Raw genomic sequence first — 13319 nt, 5'->3', positions numbered from 1 at the left:
CGAAGATTTGCATGTTTTTTTTTTTTTCTTTTTATCTTACGTATTTTGAGAATGAACCTTTACTACAGTGCAGTGACTTGCACTGTATATCTGCGCACCACTGTGCTGCATGAGATATAATACTTGAACATTGTGCGTTCAGTTCAGTATTAATTATACAAATAATCATCCATACAATAATTTAATCCAACTATAACGTTACTTGAGTTCTGCAGAATATTTTCAGAGCTCAAATAATGATAGTTTTTTGCACATAATATCGCAAATGAAGTTTGAAAATTCTTCTTATATTATCTTATTCGAAGAAATTAAATTTGTTACACAATTTTACTAATTAAACTAACATACGCATACGTACGCACAACTTTATAGTAGGTACGTTTCTACATAATGTACACACATATTGTACAGGTCTATTCAATTATTATTATTATCATTATAATCGTACATGCCAGCTTACTCTGGGACGACTCTACACGTCGATGATGCTATTTCGCTTCTTATCAGCATCCGCGACGTCCAAGTCGTTACCGAGACTCCCTACGCGGCTGCGCATACCAATTCCACCCCCTTGCCCAGTTGCTTTAAGTTTTTCCTGCATCTGGGCGAGAATGTCTTGCATACGGCGGATCTATAATTTAGGATCAAAGAAAGGTTTGAAACATCCCAACGGTTGATATTAAATCACGCGTAGAGCGTAACCGGAATCCGTGATTCTCACCTCTTCGTCTTTTTGCAACAGCAGCCTATCCGTGTCGGATATACTGTGCTCAAAGTGCGGTCCGGAGTCCCGTTTAAGTTTGCTTTAGAAAATTATCAAACAGTTATTAAATCGCCGGTCAAAGAGCCGATATACTGTCGATATTATATTGTAATTAGGGCCCGGATAAATATGTATTCAAAATTACAAAGTATATACGTATAATATACATGAATAACTAAAATATTGAAAAAAAATATGGAAAATAGAATTACTCCATTTTCTGCATCCAAACATCAAACTTTATGCAGAAAACCAAATAAGGAATGAAAATAATTTAAATAAAAAATATTTATTTACATATTAAATCGGGTCCTGATTATAACATACCTCCGTTCGCGTATCGCTTGCTGTGAAATTTGCGATATACACTGGGCGCGAAAGTTCTCGTAGTGTACGTCCTGCGTTACGTCTTTCAAGTCCTGCATGTGTGTTGATATCAGCATCGTTCGTAGCTTCACAAAGTCGCTGTGTTTCGGATTTTCGACTGCAATATAAAGCGACGACAATCGTTAATTTTCATTCAATCTTAGCTTATGTCTGCAGTATATATGTCCTGAAAATTGATACCTTCAACCACACCCCAGGGATACTGTCGACCGCGTACTTTTCTCCCGGCAACCTCGAGGACCGTTGAACTTCCGATAACGGCAAAGGGGGTGCAGGCCTTCAGCTCTTTGTCCTGCTGCTTGAAATCCTCGTCCTCGTCGCTGTCGCAGTCCGGGAATTGGTATATCTTCGATCGAAATAACAGAGGTGTGTAAGAATTAACACGCGGGAATTACAGTGCAAGGTATATATTACGATGTACGTAATGTATCACCTGGATATCGTGTTCGTCTATGTCGGCCAAAATTCTCTCCTTAAGTTTCTTAACTTCGTGGGCTGTTAGGGTGTCCGCTTTAGCGATAATCGGTACTATATTCACCTTCCGATGCAATCGTCGCATCACTTCCAAGTCCATTTGCCTTAAACTGTGGAAACAAAAAATATTATATAAACCGCGATCTTTTCTGCTCAGAAAGACTTGTTCGCGTTTTTTTAATGCAACTGCATTATGTAACCCGAAATGCGATTTCTGCTGGAATCATTTATTCTCGATCAGGCTGAAGTTTGTAGCGTTATGCTATTGATGCATATTTAGCAAAAAGTCGTTAGTTTGCAAGTTTAGGATTACCTGAAATTTAACAAACCGTTAATACAGCATCAACATACTCAGATTTTGTAAATTCAATTGCTTCACTTATTATTCTAAAGGTGCGAAATAGCAATGTTTTCTGATACGTTAACGTTACTAACTTCAGCCTCGTCATCCTCGCGCAACTTACCGTGAAAAATTAAAAAAAAAACAAATAAAAAAATAACCCACCCGTGGCCATACGGCGGTATGAAGTACAGGCAGCAATGCACTCTGTTGTCTTGGATATTTTTTCGATTTAATCCGCTTTCGTCGGTGAAATACTGACGGAATTGTTCGTCTATGTAAGCTGAGCAGGCCTTCCACGTGTCATCGCAATTTACAGAATCGCCAAATCCTAGCGAAAGAATCGAGCGAATGAAAATTAATTGCATAGTTGAACGAGGCAGCGTTAAATCCCTAGTGAAATCGTTTAAAAAATTGAAAACACGAAATCATTTATTTATTTATTTCGATTCGTATAAAATTTACCTGGCGTGTCAACAATCGTTAGTCGAAGTCTCACTCCGCGTTCTTCGATATCCATAGTTTTTTTTTCAACCGTTGTAGTTTTCTCAACACGTTCTGTAATTATTTACACTTTCGTAATATGCATATTATATACTACGTTTGATGATGAAATACGCACGTGTGCGAAATGCGCGCGCGAATTATAAGCATGTTATACCTAAGGCGTCGGGAATTCGACGATCTTTGTATAGATCCCCAAGGAATAGACTGTTTATCAGTGTTGATTTACCCAGGCCAGTCTCGCCCACAACCATTAACGTAAATTCGAATCCTCTTTTCACAGACTTTCGGTGAACTTGTTCCGGTAGAGTAGCAAATCCAATATAGTCCCTGTCTTGCTGAATAAAGTTCAATAATTTTCTTTAACATTTTAAATACATTCAACAATCATTGTATGAGACGTGCAGGTTGGGAGGGATTAACGCGAGATTATGCCGCAATATCTGTGACACATGATTGCAATCTCGCGGCGAAGATAATTATATTACGCAATAGAGTTTTCCTATTATTTCAATTACGCGTAAATAAAACGCGATTTTAAAAATATAACGGATGAAATTTTAGTACTGTTTCACTTACCGCCAGACATAACGCAGACCGCCTTATGTTACACAGGTGCAACAACAATAGGGACAACAATAACACCGCGACAATCAACCACCGTTTTCAATTAGATATTCGTTTACCGATACGATTGCATTGGCGTTATATATGCGCTTTACAACTGATACGCAACAGCCTAGCGCAGTGATATTTCTGCAGGCCTTTTGCTGACAATAAAGAGGAAGCGGGATATGCCTGCCGGCAGGGCAAACTTGCGAGGGGTGAATGCTTTGAACTGCGTCAGCGCACAACACCCTCGCAATCACGCAACAACCAGCTCTCGATCAATATATCCAGTTCTAATTTGCCTCCTCGCCGTCACCGGCGCCAATACCCGGACGCTATAAACACTCGATAATTGTATTTTTCCTGATCTACTATTGAGCGTATGCCCCTTTCCCCCATCTGGGTATATAACGGTTGGAAAAACCATACTAAAAAATTTCAGGTACATTTGTTTTTAGGTATTGCATACCTGTAAGGTTATTCATAAAAGTACTGCATTCAAGGAGGTTGAAGTTAGTTACGTTCTCGTAACGATACATTGGGAAAAAATCACTATTTTTTCATTTTTATAAAGATATTGAAGGGACTTATAAGATTGAAAAATATGATTAAGTTTTGTTTTATTATACGGTTACTGAATTTCGAACAGTTTTCAAATCGCGAAATAACTGTTTTTCCTCGTTGTCGGTACGAATCGTTACGGTAACGTTAGTAACTTCAACGTGATTGCATTTACGCCTGAATACTTTATTCTTCACAACTCAAACTTATAGAAATAGACGATTTTGCCCGCCTGCTGAACATGAAAAAAACACGTCATTTTTCGCAATGAATGACGTGCGCGTTTGGAAATGCCGAATCATTTCTCCACTAGCGGGCAAAAACAGTTTTTATTCACTAGTGAAATACTACTTCGCTACTAGTCGACAAATGGTTCGCTATTTCCAAACGCGCATGTCATTCGTTGAGAATAGCGTCATCTGTTCATTTTCAGCAGGCGGCCAAAGTTGCCTAATTGTACATTTTTATTGTAAAGAATATCGTGTGCAACGACGATTCTTAGTTCGTAATTCGTATTATATCCGCACTCGACTTCGGCTGGTACGGCTAACTTCACACTTCCTTACGATCAGAATCGTCATTTTTGCCCACTCGTTGCACAATATACTATTCCCGTCTTCATATCGACTGACTGTAATTTCGATTCGACAAAACAGGATATATTTAGTTGATGACACCAGATACACCAGATCATGGATAAAAATACCTATTTAACCAGTGATTTATTTCACTAATGGTGAAAAAATAGCAGCAGTAAAATAATAAATTCAAATTTTTATTGACATGAAATACAGCTGATAAAGGTTTTTCTTTTTGTTTTTTCTACACTTGTTTTAGAATACTGTAAATTCTTCTTGTGACATTGTACAAGCCCATTCACGTAATCGAGGAAATATTTTGGTAACAGTCGTGGTCTGCAAGTTGCTGTTGGAATGAAAGAAAAAGAAAAAAAAAGACTAACAGTGAAATAATACTTAATTTATATTAACACCGTAACACACAGAAACGCGATTATAGGTATAACATTGCGTAGGCTAATATTGTATATTTTGATTTTTAAATTAAATTAAAAGGAACGATCAATTTGCGTTATTGTTATTGTAAACGACAAAAATACTTATCCTGAATAACATTCACAAGAAAGGACATTATTGCGAAACTATGTTCAATTCTAGTACGAACAAGGAATACCGGCAAGATCGACGTCACGAAGATTGTATTTATACCGGTAGCGAATTTACATCCGCATGGCCTTACAATTGCATAAAACAATCAACACCTCGCTATTCTAACTATACATTGCACTACATTTTGACTACAATAAAATCCGTGTGTTAATTTACGTGAAAAGTATACATCTCACAGATTATTTTGATTGCTTGGATACTTGGAAATTAATCAATTTTTTGACAGGGAAAAAATTGAACTTTTTACAAATATCAAATTGTGCATTGCGTGTTGTATACGAACACCCGAACGGTTCCCGGTTCGTCGATAGTAAATACAATAATATACTCGTTATTTTTAGAATGTAAATGATCGAGGTGTGGCGATTGCTGGCTACAAATCTTGATACATTTTGTAAGAGGTTTCGTTCGGGCTATGACCAGGAGAACCATGAACGATTTACTGCTTCCTTTGCAGTTTCTTGGTTAGGCGATGACGGAACAGAGGTTGAAGGTGTAGTAGGTGTGGTGGGCGACACAGGTTCAGTAGGCTTGACGTTGACTTTATTGTTGGTTTCCGTTTGCATGTTCGACTCGTATTGCCGTACGTCTTCCAGTGTCATTCCGTACCAATCGTCTATCCACGCAAAGGCTTGTCGATGTCCAAGTAAAAGAATATCCCTTATACACTGTGAAATATTTTTGAAAATCAGTTATTTGCACAGCTGAGTGTTGGGATTGACTGTGCAGCCTTTGGCTAGAATTCTAATCGACAATCGGAGGGAAGTAATTTCTCACTCTGTGAATAAACTCTTCGACTCGTGTCCGCATTCCCCAGACATCGAACGAAGCCTGAACCAATTTATACGAGCACATTATAGGCTGCGTAACATCTCTCCATCCTTCAACGAGTGGACCTCGTCCAGTTACTTTCGATTTAAAGTATTTTGGATCCTGAGTAGAAAATGAAGAGTTGCATTCAGTCTAATGCGAATAACGTATGACAGACGCTAAAAGTGCAGGAAACATACCTCCTCCTCTTTGTAGTGCTTGGCAGCTATTTCATCATATGCGATGTCTATATAATCAACTTCCCGATGAATAAGTTCCACAGGAGTTAAATCTAAGCACTACCCATTGACTAGATATTAGAATCAATGATTGAAACGGTGACATATATATCATTCAATATTACAAGTGAATAACTCACGTTTTCATTTGAGCCATTGTTGTTTTCGTATCTAGTATTGATAGATATGTGAAATGTGGGTATGAACGAACACTGAAATACAAATACACCCGTTGTACAATGCATAATGGAATTTTAATGAAACTTAATGCATAATACTCACTGTGTAAACTGTGAAGATCACCATTGCCCCATGTAACAAAATATTACATATTATTTTATTTGCAGGGAATGGAAAAGTGTTCCAAAACAAATAGGGTATGGTTTATATGTTCTAAGGTACTTGGGAGTGATTCGTTGCAGATTTGAATTGAATCACCTTTAATTTCCAACAAAAGTTGAAACATCTCACCCGTAATTGTGAAAGGATAGTAGTTCCAAGCTTTTTCAGTAATGTAAAATATCTTCGGTACAAATGATTGGATCCAATACGGTAGTTTACTGAAATGAAGGAGGAGAACAATAACGGTTGAAATAACATAAAGGCATGGAAGATTGAAAACGATATAGAAAACTGCTTCATTATCCATGGATCAAGAATATATTACTTTGAAAGATGAATCCTCTTCTCAGTAAATTGACCTGTTCCATGAGTGGCATGTTCGCACGGCGACGTCTCAATAACTTCGACACCTTCATCGGAATCAGATTGCTCGTGACTGTGTCGCGCAATCATATACAATTGTCCGATTTGATACTAAAATGATAAACGATGAGAGAAATTTTGGAATTTTATTTTCTCCAACATTACTTGGCAAATACTGTAACTAGGTCCTTGTTACGTGAACCGATATTTGAATTCTCACTCGCGAAGGAATGATTGCCGATGCATCATATTTGGATAAATATATTCGATTGATTGTGCGATTATTCATCCAAATTAAATATAATAATATACGCAAATCAACATGTTTATATAGAATTGCCTATAATCGTTGTAACAGTGATTTTATTCATAATTGATTCGTGCATAATTGAAAAAAGAATTTAAAATTATAATCTCATTACCTCCTCCGTGGTAAACGGCATGCATATCCGATATTCCTTGGTCAACACCATTCTAATCACGACAAGTTATAAGTTATATTTAATCTGACAAGATTAGAAGTTAATCCTCCAATGTGAAATTAATATTTTTCAGTTATAAAATCGTAATGTAAATTGGGAAAATTTATAGCGAGATACAATTTTCGAAACTATGTATACCGCAAGTACAACATACGTGGTCTGCTTTGATGGGACAAACCGTAGACGACGAAACACCATAAGATAAACAAACGCGAATAAGACGAAAATGCAGCCTACTTCAAGCCGCGCTTATCCCATCTGAAAAGAATCGATACATCGTTACAGCTGATATCTGATATGCAGCTCACTTCGCGTTGCCACACACTGCACACGTAATGTATGTACGTACATACGTGTATATTTATATTACGTGTACCAAATTGAAGTGACTGACAAGTTTTTCTGTGATGTGGACAATGATTACGTTATGATAACGCGAAAGGATGAACGACATGCAACTGTAAAATAGGAAAGAGAATAGCCTGTCAGAGGGTAGAAATATAACCGTCGTTAAATGGCTTATCAAACGTTTAGGCAGGAATACCTGCAAATGCCCGTGGTGACACGAGCTTATACGACTGCTTGTGTCATCACGACTCTAGCCGTGGTATACATACGTATTTTATTATCTTCGTACAAAATTTTCCGTCAGAGTTCATTCGATTCTCGATATTATTCAGATTCCATGTTACCCCCGTGATTACTGCACTTTTCAGTATTGACAAAACGTTCGTCATTACTGCGAGGTTAAATTTGTGTCAAATTAAATTTTTATTCTTTTTCTTACAGCAATTGGACCTCGTCTCTCCATTCCAATTATACTTCAATCCGATTTTAATACTGAAACAATATCAGGTAATTTTTTTCAATCAGTTTCTACGTTAGAAAATATAAATATCGTTCCACGGTGAGTTAATATCTCTGTCTTGTTAATTATACCTTTGCAGTTATGGCGACTGATCACAACTTTCCTATTCTTCGGGACGGTTGGATTCAATTTCTTCTTCAATATGATATTTACGTATCGCTATTGTCGGATGCTGGAAGAAGTCTCGTTCCGCGGTAGAACCGCCGACTTTGTTATGATGTTCATATTTGGTGGCATCTGCATGATTGTATCCTTGTCTATGAACTTTTCGTCTCCGTTTTATTTTATTATTGTATCATTCGCATTGCTCTAGTTGAGTATTATTCCTCAAATTCTTACAGATATTCGCATTTTTCGTTAATTTATTGTTCCTTGGCCAAGCACTCACCATCATGTTGGTGTACATATGGTCAAGACGGAATCCTTTTGTCAGAATGAACTTTTTTGGACTCCTCAACTTTCAAGTACGCTTGCAGATAATTAAATTGGAAAAATAGAAGGAATATCGATTTTGATGTAACAGACGCATTGTAATTTTTTCCGTTCTACATAGGCGCCATACTTGCCTTGGGTGCTCTTAGGATTCTCCGTTCTATTAGGCAATGCAATTTGGGTTGATTTGATCGGAATGGCAGTAGGACACATGTACTACTTTGCTGAAGATGTATTTCCACGACAAAATGGTGGTTTTCGCATACTCAAGACCCCGCAGATATTGTAAGTTATTCAGATTTACCTACTGTCTTCAAATTAAGGCTCTCACCAAAGGTTAGGTCATACTTCTTATAATAAATTTCTGTGTTCAGAAAAACTCTGTTCGATGCACATACGGAGGATCCAAATTACACACCGTTACCTGAGGATAGGCCGGGCGGTTTTAACTGGGGTCAAGGTGCTAACGTGCAATGATTCGCAGACAAATTCGCCGAATTAACACCACATTATTATCATCACCCGAGCGTTTCAAGTAAATCCTTCAGTTATTTTTTTGACGTATATAACAGTTACTTTAATTTGACATAATGCTGCATATTTTTTGAAGATATTTAATTGTAGTTTAAGTGCTGGGTATCTATGGCATATCCACTCGAAACAGTTGCAATTGTTATGCATGCATCAAACTGTAATGATTTGAGGGGATTTTGCTGAATATTTACAATTTTTAAACCAAGAAACCCGTGCTTATGCAATATCTCATTCAGCATTGACATTTTCTAAAGCTATTCAAAAATTGAGTAATAACAGAAAACTACTTGAATGAGTTCCTGCCGTCACTTTTCTAGAATCACTAGATCAATCGGAAGGAAAATCTTATATTCCGATTATCAAGTGAATTTTACGTACAAGTAACATAGGTTGTTATGGTAAAAGGTATGATTGAATGATCGAACGATGCTCTGCTACCATAGTGAGATGACATTAAAGGCATTAGAAAACAAGTTTTCGCAATTTATCATACATGCAATTCTCAAATTATATAATTAGATGTTGGTAGTAAACTTGAATGGTCGTTTGAAAACATGGCAAGCGTTGGTTTGCATCTCAATTGTCTATGTAAGTTTCGTCGTAATATATTTATATTTGTGTAAAATGTCTTACTATCTGTGATTTAGCTATAAAAATAAAGTATCAATTAAAATTCTCCAGGTGAAATGAACTCAGAAGTTTCTGCATCGGATAATGTCAGAAAATTTCTAAGGCTTTTAATATTGATAGTTGTGAACTCGTGCGCATAATGTCTAACTAGAAGTAGAATCTTTCCGATTAACTATTGGGGCTCAGCTACAAATGTAAGCAGTATATTTTATTAAATAACAACGGTCCATGACTATGATTTCTTAAAATCAAACATACGGTGCAGAAAATTATACATCCAATTCTCACACTCTTAAAACCATTTCCCAAAGATCAGCTTTAATATTCGTACAATCAATAGTACCTTTTCAAAATATTTAAGTATTATCGTGTAAGCGTTTAATTTATTGATACCTCTAAACATATTGTTTTTGCCGTCAAACGTTTTCGAATGTACAGTTAACCGAAGTCTATTATCATGTTTTCAAGTGTGCTATTCCTTGAATACATGAAATAATTCAACAATTTGTCAGACTTTCGGAATGAGCTATTTAAATAACGCTTTTGTCTACTATTCATTTACGTTGGTAGAACGTTCATTGTACAGTAAACGTTAGCCATGTGTCTGAAATGAATTCATCAGAGTGAATCATGATTTGAAAAATCATTTATTTAGATTTAAATAGTAATGGGTTATAATATTGGGATAGAATGATGTGCAACTTAATACATATATGCAATGACATGGACTATAATACAATGATCGGGGCTCTATTATACACATTTTTTAGTTATATCGCCACTGTTGCTAGAAGCACCGTGATATCATCTGGTTTACCACCTGTAACAAACAATGATATTTTGTTTTTCATTTTCTCTGAAGTGAAAATATTGCATGAAAATTTCGCAAGACCAAAGTACGTGTTGAAATTGGTTCAAGAGTAAGCGGTGGCTGCATTTCATGCCCAGTACTAACCTATAGCATCTATTCCATTTTCTCTAGCATTTTGGGCAAATGGTGACATAAAAGCCCCGTCGAACGCAAGACTGCGGGCCATCCAGGCTATTGAATTGGCAACACCCTGCAATTTCGTAGGATCACGCTCTCCTTGGACTTTGCGCATCTCGGTGACTAACAACTGGTCAGGTACATTGTCGAAAACTCCGTCAGTTGCTAAAAGAATAACATCCCCATCTTCCACGCCAAAGCTGGAAGTGTCCGCAGCTTCGGGCCTATAAAAATATTACTAAACTTGTAAAATATTGTCGGGTTCAAACTTCTAGCAGGGAATCGGCATATCATACACGCATATAATTGTTTGTATTCAAAGTTTAGATCCCAAAATTATAATCCAATTGTAAATAACGTGAAGTTTGTTAAAAAGAGAAAGAAAAAAAAAAAAAGAAGAATAAACATATAATAGAGAATAAATGCACCCTATTTATAATTATTCAAAGTGTAATTATTATGTCAACTGTATTTGGGATTCGAAATGGCAATTAATGAAAAACTAACTAGTTGTTACTGCAAGTAAAAATTAATTGTCTCTCACCTGTCGCTAAGTACCAACCCACTGTGGCCAGGAGGTGGTGACGACAATTGAAATGGAGTGTTGAAGTAGTGCTGCTGTTCCGATGAACGATGCACTACTTCTCCCCTCCTGACAACCACAAATCCGCTGTCTCCTATATTAGCTGCATAAATGCTGCTGGTCTCTTTATTTAATACTATGACGCACGCGGTGCTGCTGCCTAAATTTAATATGTTTAAAAGAAGATGCATCAGTGTCTAAATTTGAAGTCCAAAGTTGGACAATTTCTATTGCGTATATTTTTTAAATATTCCTTACCGGGTATGGGCTGTTTGTTTTCCAATAACTCATAGTAGCTACGCGCCAGTAAACCTGCAGGTTCTGACGGGGTAAACCTGCCCATTGTGACTAGCCTTTCACAGGTTCTCATTAGAAAATTTGAAAACTCTCCAGGATCAATTCCGTAGTGTCTCCATCCACCTACGCCGTCGGCGACACCTAGTATAATCGAATAATTAAATGGAAACTCAGAATTATCAATTGAAAGTCCTACGTCGGATTTTTATTTGTACGATACTGAGCTACAATTTCTTGTTGGTTGAAAATAAAAAAAGTTATTGCGGGAATATAAGTAGCAATTCAGACAAGTTGGTGAAAAAATGGTTCACCGAAATATAGTGCATATCTAATTTGATCGTGTTTGTGTAATATTATAGCTATGTAACGAGACAAGTGTATATCTATACATAATGCTCTGGTCACAGGATCGCATCTGTGAATCGGTCACGTGCCACGCGCAAACGTTTGATGTTTCTTTTCAACAGAAACTAAAAATAAACTGACTTGTGAATGCGAGTCAATTTTGGCAGCATGCATTTAAGGTAGAGGGAAGGACGGGTAATATTTATAAGTTTTGAACGGTTGCCACAGTGTCACATGCTTGAAGTTTCATTGTTGTCACACTTTTTTACTTTCCAAATACAGTATATGCATTATATTCTTAGACAAAACAATATTTTTTTCAATCCTAGGTTGCATTCAATGAGCGAGATTCAACTCGAGCAGTTGCTATTATTATTACTATTATTGTTGTTATTGAGTAATTTTGTAAAAATTTGATATTTACTGTGAAATTATTATTTATGCGCTGAATATGAGTCAAAGTTTATCAGCATTGCTTGTTCACATTAAATGGACTTTGGAATGGCAAATCTTTCTACACTTCTGAAATCTTCTACTTTCCCTCTAAAATATTTGCATCATTTTCAAACAACTTTGAAAACCTTAGCTGTCGATCGCCATTGTGAAAACAGGTTGAATTCCCGATCAATTAAATTGCAGAGGCTAAAGTATTTCGTCTAATCGTGTAGAGCATGGGCATGGATGCTGTTGAAAGTCATCACTGTTGTGCAATAGGTCAAAATAATGTTTGCATACATTTTGAGCTGTAAAATTAGATAATGTTTGAAAAATAGGTGCTTGTAGTTAGCGGACGAATCGCTATACGGAAAGCGTATCCGATGATCGGTCCTACAACTTTTTATTAGTGGGTAGAAATCGACAACAATTCGCTTCGCAGATCAGCTGACAAGACCGATCTAAATACATATAGATAGTGAATTTCATTGACAGGTTGTGATATGCGTGATAATTAGGTTAATTCGTATCGCTTACCCAGCACTTCGACAGTTTTGAATTTAGCGTTGAACCAAGCATCGTCCCCGAATTGTCCCTTACGTATTCTGCCGCGAGCAAAGTCTTTCGGAAATCCACATACCGCGGAGACGAAGGATGCCTCACGTCGTTTATTTGCGCAAGGGTCGGTGCATGCCGTATAATTTGATATTCCGTTCCATAACGCTCGAGACAGCAGCCTCCCAGTCCAATAAATGGACTGCATTATACAATTGAATTAAAACTTTGACACACGCATGTCTTCAGGTTCCAAAGATTAACGTTGCATAAGAAATCGAAATTAATTAATATCTCATGTTAGATATCGTTGGTTATATTTTCTCGCTAGATACCGCGGTCGAGCGTAAATAATGCTGCAATCGTCACTTGCAAATTTCTCGGACAAACAACCTCCCCGATGTTACCGTTTACTCCTACAACGTCTCCTTTCCGTCGCAAATCCCCAGCAAAGACAGACCCAACCACCACCACCCCCGCTAATTTCCCTTCGCGATTCTCTCTCTGTCTTGATCACCGACAAAACATTATACGAGATCGAAATCGCTACTAGAAAATCCAGACTTAACCTTGACAAGAAATTTTCAACAA

At 37.0% G+C, this 13319-nt stretch overlaps 4 protein-coding genes across 7 annotated transcripts; 1 reads left to right on the top strand and 3 right to left on the bottom strand.

Moving 5' to 3' along the window:
• Positions 1–32: 32 nt before the first annotated feature.
• On the bottom strand, positions 33–3991 carry LOC124302080 (septin-2). 2 transcript variants are annotated; one of them, XM_046757862.1, is made up of 9 exons: positions 3048–3991; positions 2626–2802; positions 2430–2522; positions 2130–2295; positions 1584–1734; positions 1331–1496; positions 1091–1247; positions 722–803; positions 33–631 (listed from the first exon to the last, which is right to left on the bottom strand). In XM_046757862.1, exons 1-9 carry the CDS (start codon positions 3055–3057, stop codon positions 473–475), a joined length of 1161 nt encoding a protein of 386 aa, XP_046613818.1. In that variant the 5' UTR covers positions 3058–3991; the 3' UTR covers positions 33–472. The 2 variants fall into 2 exon arrangements, with proteins under 2 accessions (XP_046613818.1, XP_046613819.1); XM_046757863.1 differs by having other exon boundaries at positions 2626–2806; positions 3048–3990.
• A 401-nt stretch (positions 3992–4392) lies between these two features.
• LOC124302083 (cytoplasmic phosphatidylinositol transfer protein 1) lies at positions 4393–7319 on the bottom strand. 3 transcript variants are annotated; one of them, XM_046757866.1, is made up of 9 exons: positions 7216–7319; positions 7002–7053; positions 6542–6690; positions 6313–6434; positions 6157–6164; positions 6015–6086; positions 5836–5934; positions 5603–5758; positions 4393–5493 (listed from the first exon to the last, which is right to left on the bottom strand). In XM_046757866.1, exons 1-9 carry the CDS (start codon positions 7257–7259, stop codon positions 5239–5241), a joined length of 957 nt encoding a protein of 318 aa, XP_046613822.1. In that variant the 5' UTR covers positions 7260–7319; the 3' UTR covers positions 4393–5238. The 3 variants fall into 3 exon arrangements, with proteins under 3 accessions (XP_046613822.1, XP_046613823.1, XP_046613824.1); XM_046757867.1 differs by having other exon boundaries at positions 6346–6434; positions 7216–7317; XM_046757868.1 differs by lacking the exon at positions 7002–7053 and having other exon boundaries at positions 7216–7315.
• Positions 7320–7381: 62 nt separating this feature from the next.
• LOC124302089 (derlin-2) lies at positions 7382–10651 on the top strand. The gene is made up of 7 exons (XM_046757875.1): positions 7382–7668; positions 7851–7916; positions 8009–8176; positions 8271–8393; positions 8483–8646; positions 8736–8896; positions 10508–10651. The coding sequence occupies exons 1-6, from the start codon at positions 7576–7578 to the stop codon at positions 8836–8838; spliced, it is 717 nt and encodes a 238-aa protein (XP_046613831.1). The 5' UTR covers positions 7382–7575; the 3' UTR covers positions 8839–8896; positions 10508–10651.
• On the bottom strand, positions 10154–13292 carry LOC124302086 (protein phosphatase PTC7 homolog). The gene is made up of 5 exons (XM_046757870.1): positions 12711–13292; positions 11355–11534; positions 11058–11256; positions 10481–10737; positions 10154–10345 (listed from the first exon to the last, which is right to left on the bottom strand). The coding sequence occupies exons 1-5, from the start codon at positions 12934–12936 to the stop codon at positions 10296–10298; spliced, it is 912 nt and encodes a 303-aa protein (XP_046613826.1). The 5' UTR covers positions 12937–13292; the 3' UTR covers positions 10154–10295.
• Between the last annotated feature and the right edge of the window lie 27 nt (positions 13293–13319).

Source organism: Neodiprion virginianus, chromosome 4 (genome assembly GCF_021901495.1).
Source record: "Neodiprion virginianus isolate iyNeoVirg1 chromosome 4, iyNeoVirg1.1, whole genome shotgun sequence".
In the NCBI taxonomy this organism is placed as follows: domain Eukaryota; kingdom Metazoa; phylum Arthropoda; class Insecta; order Hymenoptera; family Diprionidae; genus Neodiprion; species Neodiprion virginianus.
The sequence above is the reverse complement of the archived record's forward strand: the minus strand, read 5'-3'. Positions and strand labels throughout refer to the sequence as shown.